Here is a 24,663-nt window from a genome sequence, read left to right as displayed (position 1 = left end):
AAAGTGCCCTGAATTCTCGCTAAAAACGCATATTTTTTTTCCATTATCGGCGAAAGGCGCCTATCTCTGATCGGCCGATAACCACGCCCCAGTTCCGCCTTTGACACGCCCCCATCAACTTTGTCCGCATCCGTGACGGAGTGCAGTTGAAAACGTCCAAATTCGGCTTTCGATTATACCGCTTTATTCGTTTTTGTGAGATAAACGTCTATCTCCCGATTTGGGTCGCAATATAGGCGTTTTTCTTTTTCAATTATAAGCTGGATAATATACTTAATCATGGTCTTTCTATGGTGTTTCTGGGACATAGACCATAGAAGTCCACCCATCTCTGGCCTTATGTTCCAGCTACTGGAGTTGCTATCAAAGCCCACTGCAGCCTATCTGAGTTCATTTTGTCATTTGTGGGACACAGACCATAAATGTCTGCCCGGCACTGTCCTCACATTCCAAATTACTGGAGTTTCCATCAAAGCTCTCCAGCCCATCCTCCAACCAGATTGCTATATGCGGGACTCATATCGTACAACCCAGCTCTGCACCGGCTTTAGCTGATGCAGCCAGAGTTACCATCTAAGCACCACTTGACATGCAAACACATATGCAACCCTTTAAGTTTTGTTTTTTATACCATTCATTTTTTAATTAAAGATCCTCTGTGTTCATGCCACGCCTTTTTGAATTCCACCACAGTTTTTTTTCCCACCACCTCCCTTAGGAGGACATTCCAGGCATCAATCACCCTCTGATCACCCCGCAACCTCAAGTCATGTCCTCTAGTTTTACCGCTTTCCCGTCTCTGGAAAATATTTGTTTCTATATTAATACCTTCCAAGTATTTAAACATCTGTATCGTATCTCCCTGTCCCACCTCTCCTTTAGGGTATACATATTCAGGCCTTCCAGTCTCTTCTCGTTTGTCTTTTGGTGCAAGCCCCATATCATTTTTGTCGCCTTCCTTTGGATCGCTTCAAGTCTTCTTACACTTATTTATTTATTTATTTATGGCATTTATATCCCACAATATTCCCGCCCATGGGCAGGCTCAATGTGGGGTACAATAGTCTATTAAGCAAACAATACTTCAGAATACAGTATTCAAAGTCATAAGAGGGAAAGAGAAATAACATAGGAGAGAAAGGGAGAGAGGAGAAGGTGACAATTTGTCACAAAGATACCCGTGGTTCAGAAGGATGTGGCGCCAGGCGGGCTCACGGCGTATGCTGTACCAAAGAGGAAGGTCTTGAGTTGCTTCTTGAAGGTCGGGTGATCGGGAGTGAATTTGACCACCTGAGGCAGCCCGTTCCACAATTGAGTGCTAAGAGAAAGAAGAAGCATAGACCGTCTTATATTTAAGGCCACTAAAAGCTGGGTAGTGGAGATTGAGGTACGAACGAGCTGACTTGCGGGAGTTCCTGGGCGGCAAGTTGATGAGAGTGTCCATATAAGCAGGGGCTTCTCCATAGATGTTTTTGTGTACCAATGCGCAGATCTTGAAAGCGATGCGGTCCTTCACATAACAACAAACATATTGAATCACGCCATGTTATGCACTAATACAAAAATAATGTAACTTACAGGTATCATAAATTCAGTAACCTGTGAGCCACATGCAGCATAGTATTCCAGTAATGTTCCAAAATGATATGGAGCTTGTTCTCCAACAAGGAGTCCATGCTGCACACTATCTGTCTCTCCATCCATAACAAATTGATCGTTAGAGACCTCCTTGTCTAATCATTCAATTAAGTTCTGGAATTCATTTCTGGAGAATGTGGTAATAGCAGTTATTGTGACTGTGTTTAAAAAAGGTGTTGTCTTCAACTGGCTCTGTATTCAGTTAGTGCGGACCACACAGAAGGCAACAGGCAGGGCTGGCATTAAGGAGGAGGGGGAAAATAGGGCAGCTGCCCTGGGCCCACAGCTCCAGGGGGCCCCATGATCCAGGCATCGCTTCTCTTTCTTCCCACCACAATCTTTCTCTTCCTCCCTTCCCCTCACCTTCCCGATCTTCTTTAAAAATGTATTTCCCTTCTCGGAGGGGTTCCAGTGCAGCAGCCTCATAAGCTGCCCCGAAGCTTTCCCTCTCTGCCGGGACCTGCTCTGGCGGAAATTGCATCAGAGGGGGTGGATCATGGCAGAGAGGGAAAGCTTCAGGACAGCCGGAGGCAGCTTGTGAGGATGGCTGCTGTACCAGGACCCCTCTGAGAAGGAAAATAAATTTTGTAAAGAAGATCAGGAAGGTGAGGGGAAGGGAGAAGTGGACAGGTTGTGGTGGGGTGAAAGAGAATCGATGCCTGGACCGTGGGGTCCCCTGGAGCTGTAATGCTGGCCCTGCCTGTTGCCTTCTTTGTGGTCTGCACTAACTGAATACAGAACCAATTGAAGGCAGCACTGCTTCACCTGGCTGGTATCCAGTTAAGAAGTGGGCAGAAATCCTTGAGAGACAGAAGGCTAAATTGTCTAATTGTGTTTTCCTTTCCATTGCCAAGAGGAAGGAAAAGACTAAAGATATTAGAAATTACACTGGCATTTCAAGCTGCCAGTCATTGGAAAGAATTTGCTGGAACATTTCGGTTATCTCATTCTTATCTGTCATTTAGGTAGAATGTTAAGACTCTGATCTTTCAGAAATTTGTACTACAAAAATATTTTAACCATAATTCTGATTTTTAATTATTGCTCTTAACTGTCCTTCCAGAGGATTGTTCTGCTGTTGATGTTCCTGTTACCCACTTTGAACTTCAAGGACATAAGGATATAAGACCAGATTTTATGTTATGTATGTTATGTTAAATCTGAAAGCTGGTGAAGCACCACTGAACTGTATGCCTGCTTACAGGTTTCACTGGAAATGTGTTCCAGCAAGCCTTCAAAAGAAATCGTGTTTCCACCATGGAGTGAGCAGCCCTTTCAGCACAGGTCCTCCTGCAGTCACCTTCCCAGTAGCGGTCCTTCATGACACCTTCGATCAGTTTCTTGTGACTTTGGTCGTATCTACTTCTGATCGCAATTCATCAGAAGCCCAGGTGTTCCTATCTCTTCAGTCAAATCATTCAGTCAGGTATGTTATAGTGATTCGTGCAGTTTTTGATCCAAAACTTAGCTATTATCTCCAGGAAATCCATTAATACATTTTTTATTGAAAATAAGTATATACCACTCATTAATGGTGAGTGCAGCTACTTCATGAAGTAATAGTTTGTCAATATGAAGCAGTTGTGACACTTCCCAACAAGATCAAATGTTACATTACTAGAGATATGCACAAGCAAACATTTTGGAATCATTTTGGGATTTTTTAAACTTTTTCTGTTTGCTTTACACATTTGTTTTAGTAAATAATTTTTAACACGTGTTAGAACTTTTAAATTTGTATAAAACGATTGTGTATTCATTTGTAGATTATGTGCATATCTGCAAATTAGTGTGAATTAGCACCAATTAACTAGACAATTATTGGTAGTGCTGATTAGTTCCTAATTTATCAATTAAGTTACGTGCATACCTAGCACTATTCTATAACCTGCGCACACAATTTTGCACACCAATTCCCAAATTCTATATATGGCCAAACAGTGTGCACTACTAAATTGATTAACAAGCCAATCAACATTGATAATTGGTACTTAACCAATTAGCGGCACTAATTGGCTTTAATTAGAATTTATGCAAACAGCTTTCTAGACATATTCTACAACGTGATGTGCGTAAATTCTAATGTGCACAGTCAAAAAGGGGGCATGGCCCTGTGTGTGGAATAGGTGGGTTGTGAGCATTTCAAAAAATTATGCGAACTATTATAGAATATACCCAATCTCACCTAACTGAGGCACAGGTATTTAGGAGTGGTTTTAGGTGGCCTAAATGGGTGCGTCTAAATTTTAGTTGTGAGGATGGTGCATAGGCTGATTCTAACTTTAGGCGTAATTTAGAGTCACGCTAACCGTATGGTTTTTCAGCACCAATTTTTAAGGCGCCATTTATAGAATTTGGCCCTCAGCATAAAATGTGCATAGAAGATTATAGAATGAGGGGGGTTTATGCACAGATTTTTTTGTTAAATAAAATTACCCTCCTGATGTGTAAGAAAATGTATGCTTGTAACTTTATACAGACTGTGTGGAGATGTTCCAAAATCAGAGTTGGGAAAGAATACATACATTTGCACTTATATTTGAAAATATGAATGTGTATAAGCAAAATAACCTGGAATGCGTGAATATGCCAAAGAGCAGGTATAAATATGCATGCATAGTTTCCCTAACATAATTTTCAAACGTATTTTAGTGTTGGAAATTAACCAAAATGTACATGTATATTATATCTACTGCGTGATATTCAAAGTGATTTATTTATTTATTTATTTGTTGAGTTTGTATCCCGCATTTTCCCACCTATTTGCAGGCTCAATGTGGCCCACATCGGCTCTTGCTATTTATTTGCAAATTGCATTCTCCAGCCTTTTTTGCTCATAAGTACTCCTTTTCTGTTTGCCATCCCCACTGTTTTGTCTGTCTTTCAAGCACATGTATTTGTTGTTCATTTGTAAATCGCAATCCTCAGTACATTACGTTTACAAACACTCTTTTTCTGTTTGTCATCCCCACAGTTTTGAATGATTGTTTTTTAAGCGCATTCATCTGTCATTAGCCTTTTTAAAGGCTTGATTTGACTACCTCATTTATGTCGTTCCATTCATTGATTTACAGAACAAACAGGTCTGCATTTATTTTCATATATTATCCATACCTGATATCTTCTATAATTATTAGCCTTAATCCGGCAAAAGGATGAACAGAGCTGTAGTTTCATTTTGTTTTTTTACAGTTTTATACTGTTATTTTATTTCATGGTCCAATTTAGAGTTTCTTTAATTTCATCTTATTATTCTCATGTGATTTACAGTTTCTTTGGATGTTTATCTTTTAAATACATGGTTTTTATGTCTCCGTTTAAAAAAAAAACTTATTGTTTTATCAGTCATTACCATTTATATGATTGTTCTAAGTTTTATACATTTTTGTGTAGTGCTATTTACATGACTGTTCTAGGTTCTATTTGTTTGAATGTATTATAATCGTATACCTCTCTTGACTTGTAGACTCCTGAAGCAGGCGTTTTTCGCTGAAACATGGCACCGTGTCGAGTCTTTTTAAATTTTCATCTAATTAAACATTGTATTACTCGTACACACGGTGTCTTGGGAGTGTTGTGTTGATCTCGCTACTTTTTTGCTGATCCTGTTTCTGCACTCTTTTTTAGTTTTTGTTTTCTCCTTTCCCGAAACGATAACATGATCTTCCAACCCTGGGATGAGGTTCTTACTTTCAATGAAAGCCATCTGAATCGTCTTATCCAAGAAGTTGATGAAATTGAGAAAAGAGACCTGAACCATCCACCCTCTGAGACACTCCTAGATAGATAGACCAATATCATCAATCTCAAGAAGAATATCATCAGGAATGAACTTCACTTTATTGGCATGATTAATTATTGCAGAGCCAAGAAAATACCTAGAGGCCTCCGCATTCAGAAGGCCCCAGACATGTTCCAAGATGATCAGGACTTCCTTAACAAATGGTGCTGTAATTTGAACAAGTGTTCTTTAGATTTAAAGATCTTGATAGCAGATACTGCAAAAAATAGAAGTAACAATTTCAAAGAAAATTGTGATTTTCTTTTGAATGATCTTAAAAGGGATGATTCTAACTATGAGATGGTACTCAAGGATGTCAATCATAAATTAGACAAATTCAAGCAAGACATTAGAGAGAGCAAAAATAGCAAATTTAATAGGGATGAGGCGGACTATCACAAAGGGTCTATTTATCCCTTCAGCAAAGTGAGAGTGTACACTAGGTCTAGACCAGAAATGGTGGCCTCTACATCTAGAATTATGTCCATAGACCCACTTCACCACAAAAACACTTATAGAGAACATAGCAGAAAGCGAATTAGAAGTGAGTCTGGGGACATTTGACATCTCCACTCAAGAGTCCGGCCCAACCTTCACCCTCCTCTCCATTACATGATTCAAAGCAGGCTTTTTTAGATCTAATGTGGGAGAAACAAGAAAGGATGCAACTCTCACGACTACATCACCGTGCAGAGGAGAAACCCCATCCAATACTGAACTTGTTTTACCAGACCAACAGAGGACATGGACAAGGCAGAGGCATGTTCAAGACATATCCCCCGATGAGACGGGACCACAGAGTGGACAGCTGGAGATAAAAATTCCAGTTTTCAACCTCTCCGATACAGAAATTTCAGCAAATGAATATAAGGTACTCCAAAAAGGTCTTTCATTTGTGCCCACAACCAGATACAACCCTTTTCAGACACGTATTGACCTGTTCAAGTTTGTCAGTAAATTACAAATTTCTCAATTCTTCTCACAAAGGGCTCCAAACATAGACGTATCAGTTGTCAAACATCCATCTACCAGGATACCTCCGGGACCTAATGACCCCTTGATTCACGCCTTTTACTCTTACGTTATAAACGACCTTGAGACAATTGAATGGAAGCAGAAACATCGCTTTTTCAATATGACCAAGGAAGAAATTGAAGCAGTCCACTCTCTATCTCCCAATGATCAGATCGTTATAAAACCTGCAGACAAAGGGGGAGGAATAGTCGTACTTGACAGGGAGATGTATGTTGCTGAGGTCTTAAAGCAGTTAGACGACACCAACTATTACTCACATTTGCCATCAGATCCCACTGTCCAGTTACAACAAGAAATCAATACCATTATCTTCAAAAGCTGGCTTTTTGACACAGAAGGAATGCCAATACCTCCGTGTTCAACATCCCATAACACCAACTATTTACGTCCTACACAAATCTCTCACCAACCCACTGGGCAGACCAATCATCTCCGCCAATGGCTTTATTCTAGAAACACTCTCAGTCTTTGTTGACTTCTTTCTGAAACCCTATATACCTCAGATTCCCTCGTACATCCGGGACTCCACACATATGATCCAACTCATTCAGGATTTCCAAGAGGATCTTACTGATATAATACTAGTCACAAAGGATATTGAATCACTTTATACTAATGTTCCCCAGCTTGAATCTCTCATCATCATAGAAGAAGTATTAAGAACTAGAACCACTCATAAACGCATTCCAAATCATCTCATCATCACCCTTGCAAGTATAGCCCTCACTAATAACTTTTTCTGCTTCCAAGGAATATTATCAACAGATAAAAGGCACTCATTTTGAGAAAAGTTTCCTTACAATGCATCCATACAAAGACAATATTGTGTTCTACAAACGATACATTGATGACATTTTGATCATATGGCAAGGAGATAATAGTACTGTACAGGAATTTCACTCCTGGTTAAATCTGCGAGATGACAATTTGAAATTTAAAATGCAATATGGCTCTACTCAAATTAGCTTTCTAGATCTCCTTATTAGTAAGAACGATGGACGTCTAAAGACCAGCCTCTTCAGAAAACCCATAGATCGTAACACATACTTAAACGATCAGAGTTACCATCATCTGGCCCTAAAGAAAAATTCACCACTAAGCCAGTTTCTGTGGCTGGGAAGAATTTGTACAGACTTTGAGGATTACACTCATGAAGCACACCGTCTACACCAAAGATTCTGCAATAGAGGTTATCCTACTAGGCACATCATCACTGGACAACACAGAGCCAGCATGATTAGCAGAGAAGCACTCCTCCAGCCCCAAACACCCAAAGTGCAACCTGATTTAGTCTGTACTCTCCGATACTCACACCTGCCCAAAAATATACAGAAAAGTATACGACGCCACTAGCATATACTTGAAGGCCACACCTGTTTTAAAGATAAACGCCTAATCATAGCTCACTCCAGAGACTGAAACCAAAAAGAAAAACTGGTGCCCTCCTGCCTACCGAGCCTGCGTTGAGTCGCACATTCTCACTTCTCTGGTCACTCTAGCTGTGGCACATTATTATTATTATTTATTGCATTTGTATCCCACATTTTCCCACCTATTTGCAGGCTCAATGTGGCTTACAGAGTTTTGTTATGACATAGTCATTCTAGGATATCAGATACAATTAGTAATGTACAAAGATTAAGTAAGGGAGGAGAGAAGGAAGGTGTTAGGCAGGATAGTTTAGGAGGTGTGTTTTAATAACTGGGTAGATTGGTGCGGTGGTTTTGTAGGTTATGGGTTCTCTTTGTAGGCTTTGTTGAAGAGATGTGTCTTCAGAGATTTGCGAAAGTTAGTTGTTTCGTCAATGGTTTTCAGTGTCTGCAAGCACTCTTTGAAGATATCGACCTTTGTCCACTCACAGAGTCAGAGATCATATACTCTCCAACATGATTCCAACTGTAACACCACAAATGTCATATACTTCATTATGTGTCCCTGCACCTTGCTTTACATCGGCAAGACCGTCCGTGTAATGTATTTCCAAGGAGAGGTGAGCCCTTGTACTTGATGAAGGAAATCCCTCACCGGGCTGTCGGCCAAAACCCTGAGTCCTCCCTGTGCCTCCCACTGTTCCCCAGGAGTTGAGCTCATGAGTGCGAGTAGCCAGCTACAGAGAGAACAAAGTCCAGCACAAAGTCTACAGGGTTAGACCCGGCAGCAGATAACAGCAAAAACCAGGGCTAGGCAAAGGTAGTACCAGGCAGCGGTCAAGAGCAGGTCCAGGAACAGGCAGTGGTCAGTACCAGGCAGTGGTCAAGAGCAGGTCCAGGAACAGGCAGCGGTCAGGAACAGGCAGCGGTCAAGAGCAGGTCCAGGAACAGGCAGAGATCAGAACCAGGCATCAGTCAGAAGTAGATCCAGAAGCACTGCAACTATCCAGCGAACTGAGTAGAAGCCGAAGCACAGATGGACTGAGGGCAGAGCCTTAAATAGAGAAGGAATTAGGCTCAACCAAGCACAGCTGAAAACAAGATGGCAGCCCCTATCGGATACACCCTACGACCAAATAAGGGCTTCCTTCCTGAAGCTGCCACACTCCAAGATGGCTGCCATGGCTTAATAGACCCTCTTCTAAGAATGTCGCCAAAACCTGGAATAAGCCCAAATCCAAGATGGCCGTCTGATCCTCCGGTGCCCATACTTGCAAAGACAGGGAACATGACAGTATCCTCCCCTAAAGGCCTCCCTCTCTAGGATGGCGGGCATGGAAGTCACGGAGCAACTAGGGAGCATGAATCTGACTAGCAGGTTCCCAGGAGTTATCTTCAGGGCCCTAGTGCTTCCATGCCAAGAGATAGTATAGACGTCCATTCTTTAATTTGGAATCCAGGATGTCTTGAACCTCGAACTCGGGCTCCGAGAACACGTCCAGGACAGGACCCACCTTGGGCTTAGGATGCCACTTAGACGAGACAAAAGGTTTGAGTAAGGAGACATGAAATGCATTATGTATTTTGAAATGGGATGGCAAATGGAGTCTATAAGTAACTGCTCCTATGCACTCCGTGAAGGTAAAAGGCCCAATGAATCTGGGCGTAAATTTGAAGGAAGGCAGTCTGAGCTTGAGATACTGAGTATTGAGCCAAACCTGTTGACCTGGTGCCAACTGAGGGGCGAATCGCCTCTTGCGATCTGCAAACCTCTGGTAAGTCTCTGCGGCCTGATGAAGGTGAGACTGTACGTTCTTCCATACTTTGTGGCGATCGGTCAAGGTTCTGTAAAGCTGAGGTGGAACAGAGACAGGAACTGCCCCTTGCGCTTGTGGCATGGGAAGAGGCAATCGTGAGTGCAAACCATAGGCTGCAAAAAACGGAGATGTGTGCGCTGCTGAATGGAGGCTATTATTATAAGCAAACTCCGCCCATGGTAATAAAGAAACCCAATCGTCCTGTCGCGCATTGACATGCATCCGGAGGTATAACTTCAGGGTTTGATTCGTTCGCTCTACCATGCCATTGGTCTCGGGATGGTATGCCGAGGAGAATTGGGTCGTGATACCAAAGCTGGAACACAGGGCCCTCCAAAATCTAGAGGTGAATTGCGGGCCTCGGTCGCTGATAATGCGGAGTGGCAATCCATGTAGGCGAAAGATATGGAGAATGAACTGTTGGGCAAGAACTGCCACTGACGGAAGTCCCTTCAGGGGAATGAAGTGGGCCATGCGAGAAAAGCGATCGATCACCACCCTAAATGACCGTACACCCCTGGGAGGGTGGTAACTCAGTAATGAAGTCCATTGACAGTTCCTGCCATGGAGCTTGTGGCACTGGCAATGGTTGAAGCAACCCCCAGGGCTTCCCCATAGGTCTCTTGTGTTGGGCACAAGTGGGGCAGGTAGTGACAAACTGCCGGACATCCTGGGCCATGCGGGGCCAGTGATAAAAGCGAGCAATGAGATGTAATGTCTTGATATGCTTGATGCCCAGCGATCGTGGAAGCATGTCCCCATCTAAGTATTTTCTTGTGGAACCGTGGAGCCACTGAAATCCTGGAAGCTCCCAGAATCGTGAGAGTAGTCGCGGCAATGCAAGCCGGGTCAAGCATAGGATGACATTCCTCGACTTCTTCCGGTGGGTCGAAGGCTTGGGACAGTGCATCCGCCTGGACATTTTTCTCTGCAGGACGAAAGCTGAGGCGAAAATTGAACCGAGTGAAAAACAGAGACCATCGGGCTTGCCGGGGGTTAAGTCTCTTAGAGTCCTGCAGGTACAGTAGGTTCTTGTGGTCGGTAATGACGGAAATCGGATGCACTGCTCCCTCCAAAAGGTATCGCCATTCTTCCAAGGCTAACTTGAGGGCTAACAGTTCCCGATCTCCAACAGTATAATTCCGTTCGGCCGCTGTGAATTTCTTGGAAAAGAAGAAGCATGGATGCCGCTTTCCTGCCTCTGAAGTCTGTGACAAGATCGCCCCCGCTCCCACAGCTGAGGCGTCCACTTCCAAAATAAAGGGTCGCTGGGGATCAGGACTATGGAGAACCGGTGCGGAAAGAAAAGCCTTCTTGAGGAGTTCAAAAGCTTCGATGGCTTGCGGAGACCAATTCCGAACATTAGCGCCTTTCTAGGAATCTTCACGATATTGACCCTTCATCTTTATCCTCCCATGTTTCAAACCTCCTCTCTACTGTGGCACCATCCACGTCTGTCAACGAGGCTGTTTCTTCCTACAACAATACTCTATCCTCTGCCTTAGACACTCTTGCACCTTTGATGACCCGCCCTGTAAGGCGTACAAAACCCCAACCTTGGCTGACTTCTAATATCTGCTACCTACGTTCCTGTACCCGCTCCGCCGAACGCCTCTGGCGGAAATCTCGGGCCCTTGCTGATTTCTTACACTTTAAGTTCGTGCTGACCTCCTTCCAATCTGCTCTTTTACGTGCCAAACAGGATTATTATATCCAACTGACCAACTCTCTTGGCTCTAATCCTCGACTTCTCTTCACCACATTGAACTCTTTCCTCAAGGTGCCCCCTCCCCCAACTCCCCCTTCATTATCTCCTCAGACCCTTGCTGAATTCTTTCACAACAAGGTTCAAAAGATAAACCTTGCTTTCTCTACCTCACCACCTCTCCCTCCACTAGTCCGTTCCCCTCTCTCTCCTTCCCCTCATTCCCTTTCCTGAAGTTACTATTGAGGAAACTACACTTCTCCTTTCTTCCTCAAAATGTACCACCTGTTCCTCTGATCCCATTCCCACCGACCTTCGTAATGCCATCTCTCCTGCTCTTATTCCTTTTATCTGTCACATTCTCAATCTCTCACTTTCCACTGCAACTGTCCCTGCTGCCTTTAAACATGCTGTGGTCACACCTCTCCTTAAGAAGCCTTCACTCGACCCTACTTGTCCCTCTAATTACCGACCCATCTCCCTCCTTCCTTTTCTCTCCAAATTACTTGAGCGTGCTGTTCACTGCCGCTGCCTTGATTTTCTATCCTCACATGCTATTCTTGACCCACTACAATCTGTTTTTCGCCCTCTCCACTCAACCAAAACTGCGCTTACTAAAGTCTCCAATGACCTATTACTGGCTAAATCCAGAGGTCAATATTCCATCCTCATTCTTCTTGATCTTTCCGCTGCTTTTGACACTGTCGATCACAGCATACTTCTCGATACCCTGTCCTCACTTGGATTCCAGGGCTCTGTCCTTTCCTGGTTCTCTTCCTACCTCTCCCGCTGCACCTTTAGTGTTCACTCTGGTGGATCCTCTTCTACTTCTATCCCTCTGCCTGTCGGCGTACCTCAGGGTTCTGTTCTTGGTCCCCTCCTCTTTTCTATCTACACTTCTTCCCTTGGTTCATTAATTTCATCCCATGGCTTTTCCTACCATCTCTATGCTGATGACTCCCAAATCTACCTTTCTACCCCTGATATCTCACCTTGCATCCAAACCAAAGTTTCAGCGTGCTTGTCTGACATTGCTGTCTGGATGTCTCAACGCCACCTGAAATTAAATATGACCAAAACCGAGCTTCTCATTTTCCCCCCCAAACCCACCTCCCCGCTCCCCCCGTTTTCTATTTCTGTTGTTGGCTCTCTCATTCTCCCTGTCTCCTCAGCTCGAAACCTTGGGGTTATCTTTGACTCTTCTCTCTCCTTCTCTGCTCATATCCAGCAGATTGCCAAGACCTGTCGTTTCTTTCTTTACAACATCCGTAAAATCCGCCCCTTTCTTTCCGAGCACTCTACCAAAACCCTCATCCACATCCTTGTCACCTCTCGTTTAGACAACTGCAATCTGCTTCTTGCTGGCCTCCCACTTAGTCACCTCTCCCCTCTCCAGTCGGTTCAAAACTCTGCTGCCCATCTCGTCTTCCGCCAGGGTCGCTTTACTCATACTACCCCTCTCCTCAAGACCCTTCACTGGCTCCCTATCCGTTTTCACATCCTGTTCAAACTTCTTCTACTAACCTATAAATGTACTCACTCTGCTGCTCCCCAGTATCTCTCCACACTCGTCCTTCCCTACACCCCTTCCCGTGCACTCCGCTCCATGGATAAATCCTTCTTATCTGTTCCCTTCTCCACTACTGCCAACTCCAGACTTCGCGCCTTCTGTCTCGCTGCACCCTACGCCTGGAATAAACTTCCTGAGCCCCTACGTCTTGCCCCATCCTTGGCCACCTTTAAATCTAGACTGAAAGCCCACCTCTTTAACATTGCTTTTGACTCGTAACCACTTGTAACCACTCGCCTCCACCTACCCTCCTCTCTTCCTTCCCGTTCACATTAATTGATTTGATTTGCTTACTTTATTTATTTTTTGTCTGTTAGATTGTAAGCTGTTTGAGCAGGGACTGTCTTTCTTCTATGTTTGTGCAGCGCTGCGTACGCCTTGTAGCGCTATAGAAATGCTAAATAGTAGTAGTAGTATTTAAGGCGGTCAGGGGAGCTGCTACTACTGAGTATCGGTGTATAAATTGTCTGTAATAGTTAGCGAACCCCAAAAACCGTTGGAGCGCTCGCAATCCCTGTGGTCGTGGCCAGTCTTGAATGGCTTGGACCTTCCCAGGGTCCATCCGTAATCTTGTTGCTGAAAGGATATAGCCCAGAAAAGGGATGCTGCGTTGATGGAATGCACATTTCTCGAGCTTCGCGAAGAGATGATGGTCCCACAGTTGTTGAAGCACCGTACGAACATGCTTCACATGTTCCTGAAGTGAGGAGGAGAAGACAAGGATATCGTCCAGATAAACTATGACAGATGTATATAAAAGGTCCTGGAAAATGGAGGTCACAAAGTTCTGGAAGACAGCTGGGGCGTTACAAAGACCAAACGGCATGACCAAATACTCAAAGTGCCCTTCATGGGTATTGAAGGCCGTCTTCCATTCATCCCCTGGCCGGATCCGCACTAAATTGTAAGCACCACGTAAGTCCAATTTAGAAAAAATGGTGGCCCCTTGAATACGGTCAAAAAGCTCCGGGATGAGAGGCAAGGAGTATCTATTCTTGATGGTGATGGCATTCAACCCCCTATAATCAATGCATGGCCGTAATGACCCATCTTTCTTGGCCACAAAGAAAAACCCCGCGCCAGCCGTCAAGGAAGAGGGTCGAATGAAGCCCTTAGCCAGGTTGTCCCGGACATACTGCCGCATCGCGTCTGACTCTCCACGAGACAGGGTGTACAACCGTCCCCGGGGTGGAGTATGTCCAGGCACCAAGTCGATGGCACAATCAAACGGCCGATGGGGAGGAAGGATCTCTGCTTCCCGGGCATCGAAGACGTCCTGGAACATTTGATACTCAGTAGGCAGCCCGGAACAATTGGCCCTCACCCTAGCACCTGGTGGAACCACGGATTTGAGACAGGTCCCATGGCACCGAGGACTCCAACTGGCCACATCCCTTATCTCCCAATTGATCTGCGGCATGTGCTGGCGTAGCCACGGCATTCCCAAGATCACTGGGTGAATGGCCTTGGGCAGAACGTAGATTTGAATAGTTTCCATGTGACTCACCCCCAATCTCATTTCTAGGGGTTTGGTGACTTGGGTGATGGCATAGGGCAATGCCATTCCTTGGACTGAGGTTACTTGCAATGGCGATCCACAGGTCATACAGGGACTTCCCAACTTAGGCAGGAGTTCTGCAGGGATGAAGTTACCCCCTGCCCCGGAATCAATCAATGCAGAGGTGGATACTGAAAAGTCCTGAAATTGCAGGGTCAGGGTACATAAGTATATAAGTACATAAGTAATGCCATACTGGGAAAAGACCAAGGGTCCATCGAGCCCAGCATCTTGTCCACGACAGCGGCCAATCCAGGCCAAGGGCACCTGGCAAGCTTCCCAAACATACAAACATTCTATACATGTTATTCCTGGAATTTTGGATTTTTCCAGGTCCGTTTAGTAGCGGTTTATGGACTTGTCCTTTAGGAAACCGTCCAACCCCTTTTTAAACTCTGCTAAGCTAACCGCCTTCACCACATTTTCCGGCAATGAATTCCAGAGTTTAATTACACGTTGGGTGAAGAAAAATTTTCTCCGATTTGTTTTAAATTTACTACACTGTAGTTTAATCGCATGCCCCCTAGTCCTAGTATTTTTGGAAAGCGTGAACAGACGCTTCACATCCACCTGTTCCACTCCACTCATTATTTTATATACCTCTATCATGTCTCCCCTCAGCCGTCTCTTCTCCAAGCTGAATAGCCCTAGCCTCCTTAGTCTTTCTTCATAGGGAAGTCGTCCCATCCCCGCTATCATTTTAGTCGCCCTTCACTGCACCTTTTCCAATTCTACTATATCTTTCTTGAGATGTGGCGACCAGAATTGAACATAATACTCAAGGTGTGGTCGCACCATGGAGCGATATAACGGCATTATAACATCCTCACACCTGTTTTCCATACCTTTCCTAATAATACCCAACATTCTATTCGCTTTCCTAGCCGCAGCAGCACACTGAGCAGAAGGTTTCAGTGTGTTATCGACGACGACACCCAGATCCCTTTCTTGGTCCGTAACTCCTAACGTGGAACCTTGCATGACGTAGCTATAATTCGGGTTCTTTTTTCCCACATGCATCACCTTGCACTTGCTCACATTAAACGTAATCTGCCATTTAGCCGCCCAGTCTCCCAGTCTCGTAAGGTCCTCTTGTAATTTTTCACAATCCTGTCGCGAGTTAACGACTTTGAATAACTTTGTGTCATCAGCAAATTTAATTATCTTGCTAGTTACTCCCATCTCTAAATCATTTATAAATATATTAAAAAGCAGCGGTCCTAGCACTGACCCCTGAGGAACCCCACTAACTACCCTTCTCCATTGTGAATACTGCCCATTTAACCCCACTCTCTGTTTCCTATCCTTTAACCAGTTTTTAATCCACAATAGGACATTTCCTCCTATCCCATGACCCTCCAATTTCCTCTGTAGCCTTTCATGAGGTACCTTGTCAAACGCCTTTTGAAAATCCAGATACACAATATCAACCGGCTCCCCTTTGTCCACATGTTTGTTTACTCCTTCAAAGAATTGAAGTAAATTGGTCAGGCAAGATTTCCCCACACACCACCACCAGCTTCTTCGCTGGCGGGGACTCTTGTTCTGGTGCAGAAGACACATGACCCAGGGCCACCCGCCTCAGTGGTCCTGGGCCCGGTTGTTTCCCGACTTGTTGGGACACTGGCCTACCATATGGCCGGACTCCCCACAGTAGAAGCAGAGTCGGTTTCTACGATGAAACATTCGCTCCTTCCCGGTGAGCCGAGATTGGCCCAATACCATGGGTTCTTCCGATTTTCCCGCTGGAGGTTCCGGGGCTGTTCTCGGGGTTTGACGGTCCTGCGATGTTGAAGAGAATCTGGATGCAGATTGCTGCTCCGCCCGCTCCCGAGCTTGCTCTTGGAACCGGACGTCTACCCTAGTGCATAAGGAGATTACTGCATCTAGGGACGTGGGTACCTCTCGTCCAGCCAGTTTGTCCTTGATGCGGCTACTCAGGCCCTGCCAAAATATGGTGGTCAGCGCCTCTTGGTTCCAGCCCAGCTCGGCTGCAAGGGTCCGGAATCGGATGGCGTACACTCCCACAGAGTCTGCACCCTGCTGTACGCACAGCAGCTCTCCGGCTATGGATGAGGGTCTTCCGGGCACATCAAATACCATTTGGAATTGGCGTAAAAACTCGCTGAAATTGGACAAAACTGGATCCCTCTGTTCCCACAGGGGGGTAGCCCATGCTAGGGCTGGTCCAGACAACAGAATCATCATGTACATGACTTTGGCTTGATCTGAAGGGAAGGCTCGTGGTTGCAGATCAAACAACATCCGGCACTGGTAAATGAAACCGCGGCAGGCGGCGGGGGTGCCATCAAAACGTGGCAGGTCCGGAAGACGGAACCCTCCGGGAGGTCCCGCCGGCTCTGGAGGAGTAGAAGCGTTGGCGCGGGTAGCCTGCATCGTCTGTATCTGAGAACAGATGCTCTGTAGTACTGTGGATAGCTGATTCAGCTGACCCTGCTGCTGCTGTACAATCCAAGCGAGTTCATTATGGTTGGGCTTGTCCGACGAGCTCATGGCTTCGGCTTTCTGTAATGTATTTCCAAGGAGAGATGAGCCCTTGTACTCGATGAAGGAAATCCCTCACCGGGCTGTCGGCCAAAACCCTGAGTCCTCCCTGTGCCTCCAACCGTTCCCCAGGAGTTGAGCTCCTGAGTGCGAGTAGCCAGCTACAGAGAGAACAAAGTCCAGCACAAAGTCCACAGGGATAGACCCGGCAGTAGATAACAGCAAAAACCAGGGCTAGGCAAAGGTAGTACCAGACAGCGGTAAAAATAAGGTCCAGAGACAGGCAGAGGTCAGTACCGGGCAGCGGTCAAGAGCAGGTCCAGGACCAGGCAGCGGTCAGTACCAGGTAGTGGTCAAGAGCAGGTCCAGGACCAGGCAGCGGTCAGGAACAGGCAGCGGTCAATAGCAGGTCCAGGAACAGGCAGAGATCAGAACCAGGCATCAATCAGAAGTAGATCCAGAAGCACTGCAACTATCCAGCGAACTGAGTAGAAGCCGAAGCACAGATGGACTGAGGGCAGAGCCTTAAATAGAGAAGGAATTAGGCTCAACCAAGCATAGCTGAAAACAAGATGGCAGCCCCCATCGGATACACCCTACGACCAAATAAGTGCTTCCTTCCTGAAGCTGCCACACTCCAAGATGGCTGCCCTGGCTTAATAGACCCTCTTCTAAGATGGTAGCCAAAACCTGGAATAAGCCCAAATCCAAGATGGCCGTCTGATCCTCCAGTGCCCATACTTGCAAAGACAGGGAACATGACAGTCCTCATGGTCAAAACATGAATTATAGAGCATCGCAACAACATCAAACACAACAATATTAAGGCTCCACTTGTTCAGCATTGGCAAGAGACTGACCACGCTATAGAAGACTACTACTACTATTTAACATTTCTAGAGCGCTACCAGGGTTACGCAGCGCTGTACAAATAACAAAGAAGGACAGTCCCTGCTCAAAGGAGCTTACAATCTAAAGGACAAAAAGTGCAGTCAATCAAAATTGGGGCAGTCTAGATTTCCTGGATAGAGGTGCAATGGTTAGGTGCCGAAAGCGATATTGAAGAGGTGGGCTTTGAGCAAGGATTTGAAGATGGATAGGGAGGGGGCTTGGCGTATGACTCAGGGAGTTTATTCCAAGCATAGGGTGAAGCGAGGCAGAAAGGGCGGAGCCTGGAGTTGGCGGTGGTGGAGAAGGGTACTGAGAGGAGGGATTTGTCCTGTGAGCGGAGGTTACGGGTAGGAGCGTAAGGGGAAATGAGGGTAGAGAGGTAGTGAGGGGCTGCAGATTGAGCGCATTTCTAGGTTAGTAGGAGAAGCTTGAACTGTATGTGGTGCCTGATCGGAAGCCAGTGAAGTGACTTGAGGAGAGGGGTGATATGAGCATATCGGTCTAGGCGGAAGATAAGACGCGCAGCAGAGTTCTGAATGGATTGAAGGGGGGATAGATGGTTAAGTGGGAGGCCAGTGAGGAGTAGGTTGCAGTAGTCAAGGCGAGAGTGGATGAGAGTTCGGGTGGTGTGCTCAGAGAGGAAAGGGCGAATTTTGCTGATGTTATAGAGAAAGAAGCGACAGGTCTTGGCTGTCTGCTGGATATGGGCAGAGAAGGAGATCGAGGAGTCGAAGATGACTCCGAGGTTGCAGGCAGATGAGACGGGGAGAATGAGTGTGTTATCGACTAAAATAGAGAGTGAAGGGAGGGGAGAAGAGGGTTTGGGTGGAAAGACAATGAGCTCGATCTTGGCCATGTTCAGCTTCAGGTGGCGGTTGGACAACCAGGCAGCAATGTCGGATAAGCAGGCTGATACTTTGGCCTGGGTTTCCACAGTGATTTCTGGTGTGGAGAGATAGAGCTGGGTGTCGTCAGCATAAAGATGATATTGGAAACCATGAGATGAGATCAGCGAGCCCAGGGAAGAGGAGTAGATTGAAAAAAGGAGGGGTCCAAGGACAGATCCCTGAGGAACTCCAACAGAGAGCGGGATGGGGGTGGAGGAGGATCCATGAGAGTGTACTCTGAAGGTGCGGTGGGAGAGATAAGAGGAGAACCAGGAGAGGACAGAGCCCTGGAACCCAAATGAGGATAGTGCAGCAAGAAGTAAATTATGATTGACAGTGTCAAAAGCGGCGGATAGGTCAAGGAGGATGAGGATGGAGTAGTGACCTTTGGATTTGGCAAGGAACAGGTCATTACAGACTTTAGTGAGTGCCGTTTATGTCGAGTGTAGAGGGCGAAAGCCGGATTGAAGCGGGTCAAGGATGGTATGAGAGGAGAGAAAATCAAGGCAGCGGCTGTGAACGGCGCGTTCAAGTATCTTGGAGAAGAAGGGTAGGAGGGAGATGGGGCGGTAGTTGGAAGGGCAGGTAGGGTCTAGTGATGGTTTTTTGAGGAGTGGTGTGACTACAGCATGCTTGAATGAGTCAGGGACAGTTGCGGTAGAGAGAGAGAGGTTGAGGATATGACAGATGGGACGGGGGTGACAGTAGGAGAGATGGTGTTTAGCAAGTTGGTGGGGATGGGATCAGAGGAACAGGTGGTGCATTTCGAGGAGGAAAGAAGGTGGGCGGTTTCCTCCTCGGTGATATCAGGAAAAGAGGAGAAGGAGGCCTGGGTTGGTTGGTTGAGGGAGTGGGTTAAAGGGTGAAGAGGAAGAGGTGGCTTGGTAGTGAATTCGAGGTTGATCTTCTGCACCTTATCGCGGAAGTAGTCAGCCAGTGATTGAGGAGAGAGTGAGGGGGGGTGGGAGCGGAGGGCACTTTGAGGAGGGAGTTAAGGGTGGCGAAGAGATGACAAGGGTTGGAGCCGAGAGAATTAGTCAATTGGGTGTAATAGTCCTATTTGGTAAGAAATAGGGAGGACTGGAAGGAGGATAGCATGAATTTGTAATGAATGAAGTCACTATGGGTGCGGGATTTCCTCCACAGGCGTTCAGCAGATCGGGTGCAGGAGCGAAGGTATCGGATGCAAGGTGTCAGCCAGGGCTGGGGATTAGTACGTCTTGTAGGACGGGAGATGGATGGTGCAAGGGCATCCAGAGCAGAGGAGAGAGTGGCATTGTAGGTAGAGACAGCCTTGTCGACAGACTCGGAGGACATGATGGACGGGAGGAGATTAGAGATTCGAGAGGATAAGGTGGGAGGGTCGACAGCCTGGAGATTCCTGAAAGTAGTGGTTAGTGTAGGGCGGGACTGAGGGGGAGGGTGATGAAGTGTGAAGGTGATCAGGTGATGATCAGAGAGAGGAAGGGCCGAGGCGCAGAAATTGGAGGGTGAGCAGGTAGAGGAGAGGACGAGGTCAAGACAATGGCCAGTTTGGTGAGTAGGGGTGGTGGAGCTCAGCTGGAGGTTGAAGGAGGATGTCAGAGTGAGGAACTGAGAAGCGTAAGAGTCGGATGGGTCGTCGGCATGTATGCTAAAGTCTCCAAGAATGAGGGACGGAGATGAGGGTTCAAGAAAAACGGAGAGCCAGGCATCGAAGTCAGGAAGGAAGGAAGGAAGGGAGGGACTTATCAGGGGGCGGTAAATGATTGCAACTCTGAGTGGAAGTGGGTAGAATAGACGGATGGAGTGAACTTCAAAGGATGAGAAGCAGTGAGACTGCGGTAGGAGGAGGGTTGAAAACTACAGGAGGGCAAGAGTAGAAACCCGACACCTCCTCTGTGACCAACTGGGCGGGGAGTGTGGGAGAAAAGATAACCTCCATGGCAAAGGGCCGCGATTGATGCAGAGTCGTCGGGGGTGAGCCAGGTTTCAGTTAGGGCGAGCAGTTGAAGGGAATGGGAGATGAAGAGATCATGGGTGAAGGGAAGTTTGTTGCAGACCGAGCAGGCATTCCACAGAGCACACGAGATGGGGAGGGAAGAGGGGAGGGGAGGAGGGGAATAGAGATGAGATTGGAGACATCCCGGAGTCGTTTGCTTGGCTAGGACAAGGACAGGTGTGGGGGACCTGTATTGGGGTTGATGTCTCCCTGGATTGGGGTTGATGTCTCCTGTGGATAGCAGGAGAGTGCAGAGGAGGGTGGGGGAGGTGGGGTGACGAAGACGGGATGCGCTTAGGAGGAATGGGGATGGGTTAATGGCAGGAAGGAAGTGTTGAGGGTTGAGAGCTAGGAAGGAGGAGGGGGATACTACTACTACTACTTAGCATTTCTATAGCGCTGCCAGGGTTACGCAGCGCTGTACAAGTTTAGACAAGGGGAAGGACAGTCCCTGCTCAAGAGAGCTTACAATCTAAAGGTAATAAGCTATGTAGTCAGTGTAGGTATCTGGAATGGGGAAGGTGGTTAGGCGCCAAAAGCAAGGGAGAAGAGATGGGCCTTGAGTAAGGACTTGAAAATGGGCAGGGAGGGCGCACGGCGTATGGGCTCAGGAAGTCTGTTCCAGGCATAAGGTGAGGCGAGGCAGAAGGGGCGGAGTCTGGAGTTAGCAGTGGTGGAGAAGGGTACAGATAGGAGTGATTTGTCCTGAGAGCGGAGGTTATGGGTGGGAACATACGGGGAGAGGAGGGTAGAGAGGTAATGGGGGGCTGCAGATTGAGTGCACTTGAAGGTCAATAGGAGAAGCTTGAATTGTATATGGTAGTGGATCGGGAGCCAGTGAAGCGGGAGAGGGGTGATATGAGAGTATCGGTTCATGCGGTAGATAAGACGTGCGGCGGAGTTTTGGACAGATTGAAGGGGGGATAGGTGGCTAAGTGGGAGGCCAGCGAGGAGAAGGTTGCAATAGTCAAGACGAGAGGTAACGCGTGAGTGGACGAGAGTTCGGGTGGTCTGTTCAGAGATGAATGGGCGAATTTTGCTAATATTATAGAGGAAGAAGCGACAGGTCTTAGCTGTCTGCTGGATATAGGCAGAGAAGGAGAGGGAGGAGTCGAAAATGACTCCGAGATTGCGGGCTGAAGAGACGGGGAGGATGAGGGCATTGTCAACAGAGACGGAAAGTGGGGGAAGAGGAGAAGAGGGTTTGGGTGGGAAGACAAGGAGCTCAGTCTTAGCCATGTTCAGTTTCAGATGCCGGTTGGACATCCAGGCAGCGATGTCGGAGAGGCAGGCCGAAACTTTGGCCTGGGTTTCGACTGTGGTGTCAGGAGTGGAGAGGTAAAGCTGGGTGTCATCAGCATAGAGATGGTACTGGAATCCATGTGATGAGATCAAGGAGCCCAGGGAAGAGGTGTAAATCGAGAAAAGAAGCGGTCCAAGGACAGATCCTTTAGGGACCCCAACAGAGAGCGGGACGGGGGTGGAAGAAGAGCCATTAGAAAATACTCTGAAGGTGCGATGGGAAAGATACGAAGAGAACCAGGAAAGGACGGAGCCCTGGAATCCAAATGAGGACAGTGTGTCAAGAAGTAACTTATGATTGACGGTGTCAAAGGCGGCAGATAGGTCGAGGAGGATGAGTATGGAATAGTGACCTTTGGATTTGGCAAGGAACAGGTCATTGCAGACTTTAGAGAGTGCTGTTTCTGTTGAGTGTAGTGGGCGAAAGCCGGATTGAAGCGGGTCGAGGACGGCCTGAGAGGAGAAGAATTCAAGGCAGCGGCTGTGGACAGCACCTTCAAGTAATTTGGAGAGGAAAGGTAGAAGAGAGATGGGGCGGTAGTTGGAGGGACAGGTGGGGTCAAGCAATGCTTTTTTGAGAAGTGGTGTGATTACAGTGTGCTTGAAGGTGTCAGGGAACGTAGCAGTGGAGAGGGAGAGGTTGAGGATGTGACAGATTGAGGGGTTAACTGTAGGAGAGATGTTGGTAAGCAGGTTGGTGGGAAAGGGATCAGAGGAACAGGTGGTGCACTTAGAGGAAGAAAGAAGGCGAGCAGTTTCCTCTTCGGTGATCTGAGGGAAGGAGGAGAAGGAGGCCAGGTTAGGTTGGTTGAGGGAGTGGGTTAAGAAGCCACAGGGAGGAGAAGGCTTGGAAGTGAATTCAAGGTTTATCTTCTGTACTTTATCGCGGAAGTAGTCATCTAGTGTTTGAGGAGAGAGTGAGGGGGGGGGGGGGTGAGCGGAGGTACTTTAAGTAGGGAGTTGAGGGTGGCGAAGAGGCGACGAGGGTTGGAGCCAAGAGAATTGGTTAATTGAGAATAATATTCCTGTTTGGCAAGGAATAGGGAGGACTGGAAGGAGGATAGCATGAATTTGTAATGGGTGAAGTCTGACAGGGTGCGAGATTTTCTCCAGAGTCGTTCAGCAGATCGGGTGCAGGAGCGGAGGTAACGGATGCAAGGGGTTAACCAGGGCTGAGGATTAATGCGCTTAGTGGGGCGAGAGACAGATGGTGCTAGGGTATCCAGAGCAGTGGAGAGAATTTCATTGTAGGTAGAGACAGCCGTGTCGACAGATTCAGAAGACGAGATGGAAGGGAAGAGAGTGGAGATGTGAGAGGATAGGGTAGGGGGGTCGACAGCTTGGAGATTCCTGAAGGCAGTGGTTATAGTTGGGCGAGGTTGAGGGGGAGGGTGATGAAGTGTGAGGGTGATTAGGTGATGATCTGAGATAGGAAGGACTGAGGTGCAGAAATTGGAAGGTGAGCAGAAAGAGAAGAGAACGAGGTCGAGACAATGGCCATCACGGTGAGTTTACTTGTTTGCAAATTTATGTATCCACTTTTTACCATATTTTAATTCACTAGTTATAAAATAGCTGCATCCAAACTGTTTATTACAACAGGTTTCCACTCCACGTTCAGTATCCTATATCATCTAGGGCATATCAATTGTTTCCCTTTATCCCTCCCTTGCGTCCTTCCCCTCCCCTTCCCCCCTCCCCCCTTGTTTTTGCCCCTCCCTCTCTTTTGTGTCGTCCTATACAAACCACCATATTTTAAATTTTTATTGTTTTACCTTTAGTGTTTTTCCTTTTCACTGTTATATATCACAGGGTTTTCTTTTTTCTGGATTTTTATTTTTAGTGATGTTTACATTACAGTTCCTTTTCTAGCCTCTGCTTCCCTTTCTCAGCTGTCTTTGCCTTTGTTTGTTCCCCCCGCCCTCCCCCCCTTTTTTGACCTTTTGCTGCTTGCTCTCATATTCTTTCCACTTCATTATCAGTATTTTTATTTTTATTATTATATCGTTTACTATGCTTAGTCACTCTTAAGTTTTTTTCCTTGCACTGCCCGTCCCTTGTCATCCTCAATCTTTCTTGATTACACTGCCTGCCCTTTGTGGCCAGGTATGCTCTGTGTTTACTTCTTCAGTTTGTTTGACCATGCCCCCTTCTTTGCCGCCTTTTCTTCCTTTTAAGAGACCAGCTGGTTTCCTCTCCTTTATTGCTGCCTCCACGCTGCTAGTTTAGCGACACTGCAGCTGTTTTCAGCTCCAGGTTTGTTGACCCTTTTCTTCTCTCATGCATTTATCTAGTTATATTTTTTTTCCTGCAGCCCTCTAGCTACTGTCAGATATTCCACTAGCTCTGTTCATATGGTCACACTGTGCTTATTCTTACTCTTTCACCTCTAGTGCCTTCACCTTTAGGACTAGCTGCTCCTCCGTGTTTCTAATCTCATTTCCTGGTTATATTTCTCTCTTTCAGCTGTTATTTACTGTTCCTCATCATACTGGAGTCTTGCATATGCTTTCCCCTCCCTAATCAATTAACAGCCCTCTCTTATAGTACTACCAACAGCTCTCCATCTTTGCTAAGCCTTTCTTTGCAGCACTGCTAATAGCTCCGTCTTCACTAAGTCCAT

At 46.6% G+C, this 24,663-nt stretch overlaps 1 protein-coding gene across 1 annotated transcript in view; it reads left to right on the top strand.

The window, feature by feature from the left end:
- Positions 1–24,663, top strand: part of LOC115474082 (polycystic kidney disease protein 1-like 1) — an 868,156-nt gene that overhangs the window by 544,551 nt on the left and 298,942 nt on the right. Inside the window, exon 15 of the mRNA XM_030209405.1 lies at positions 2,843–3,064. Within this exon, the coding sequence (XP_030065265.1) occupies positions 2,843–3,064 (222 nt within the window). The remainder of the gene's footprint in view (positions 1–2,842; positions 3,065–24,663) is intronic.

The sequence above is a fragment of the Microcaecilia unicolor genome, chromosome 1 (genome assembly GCF_901765095.1).
Source record: "Microcaecilia unicolor chromosome 1, aMicUni1.1, whole genome shotgun sequence".
NCBI classification, from domain to species: Eukaryota; Metazoa; Chordata; class Amphibia; order Gymnophiona; family Siphonopidae; genus Microcaecilia; species Microcaecilia unicolor.
This window is presented reverse-complemented; position numbering and strand designations above follow the sequence as displayed.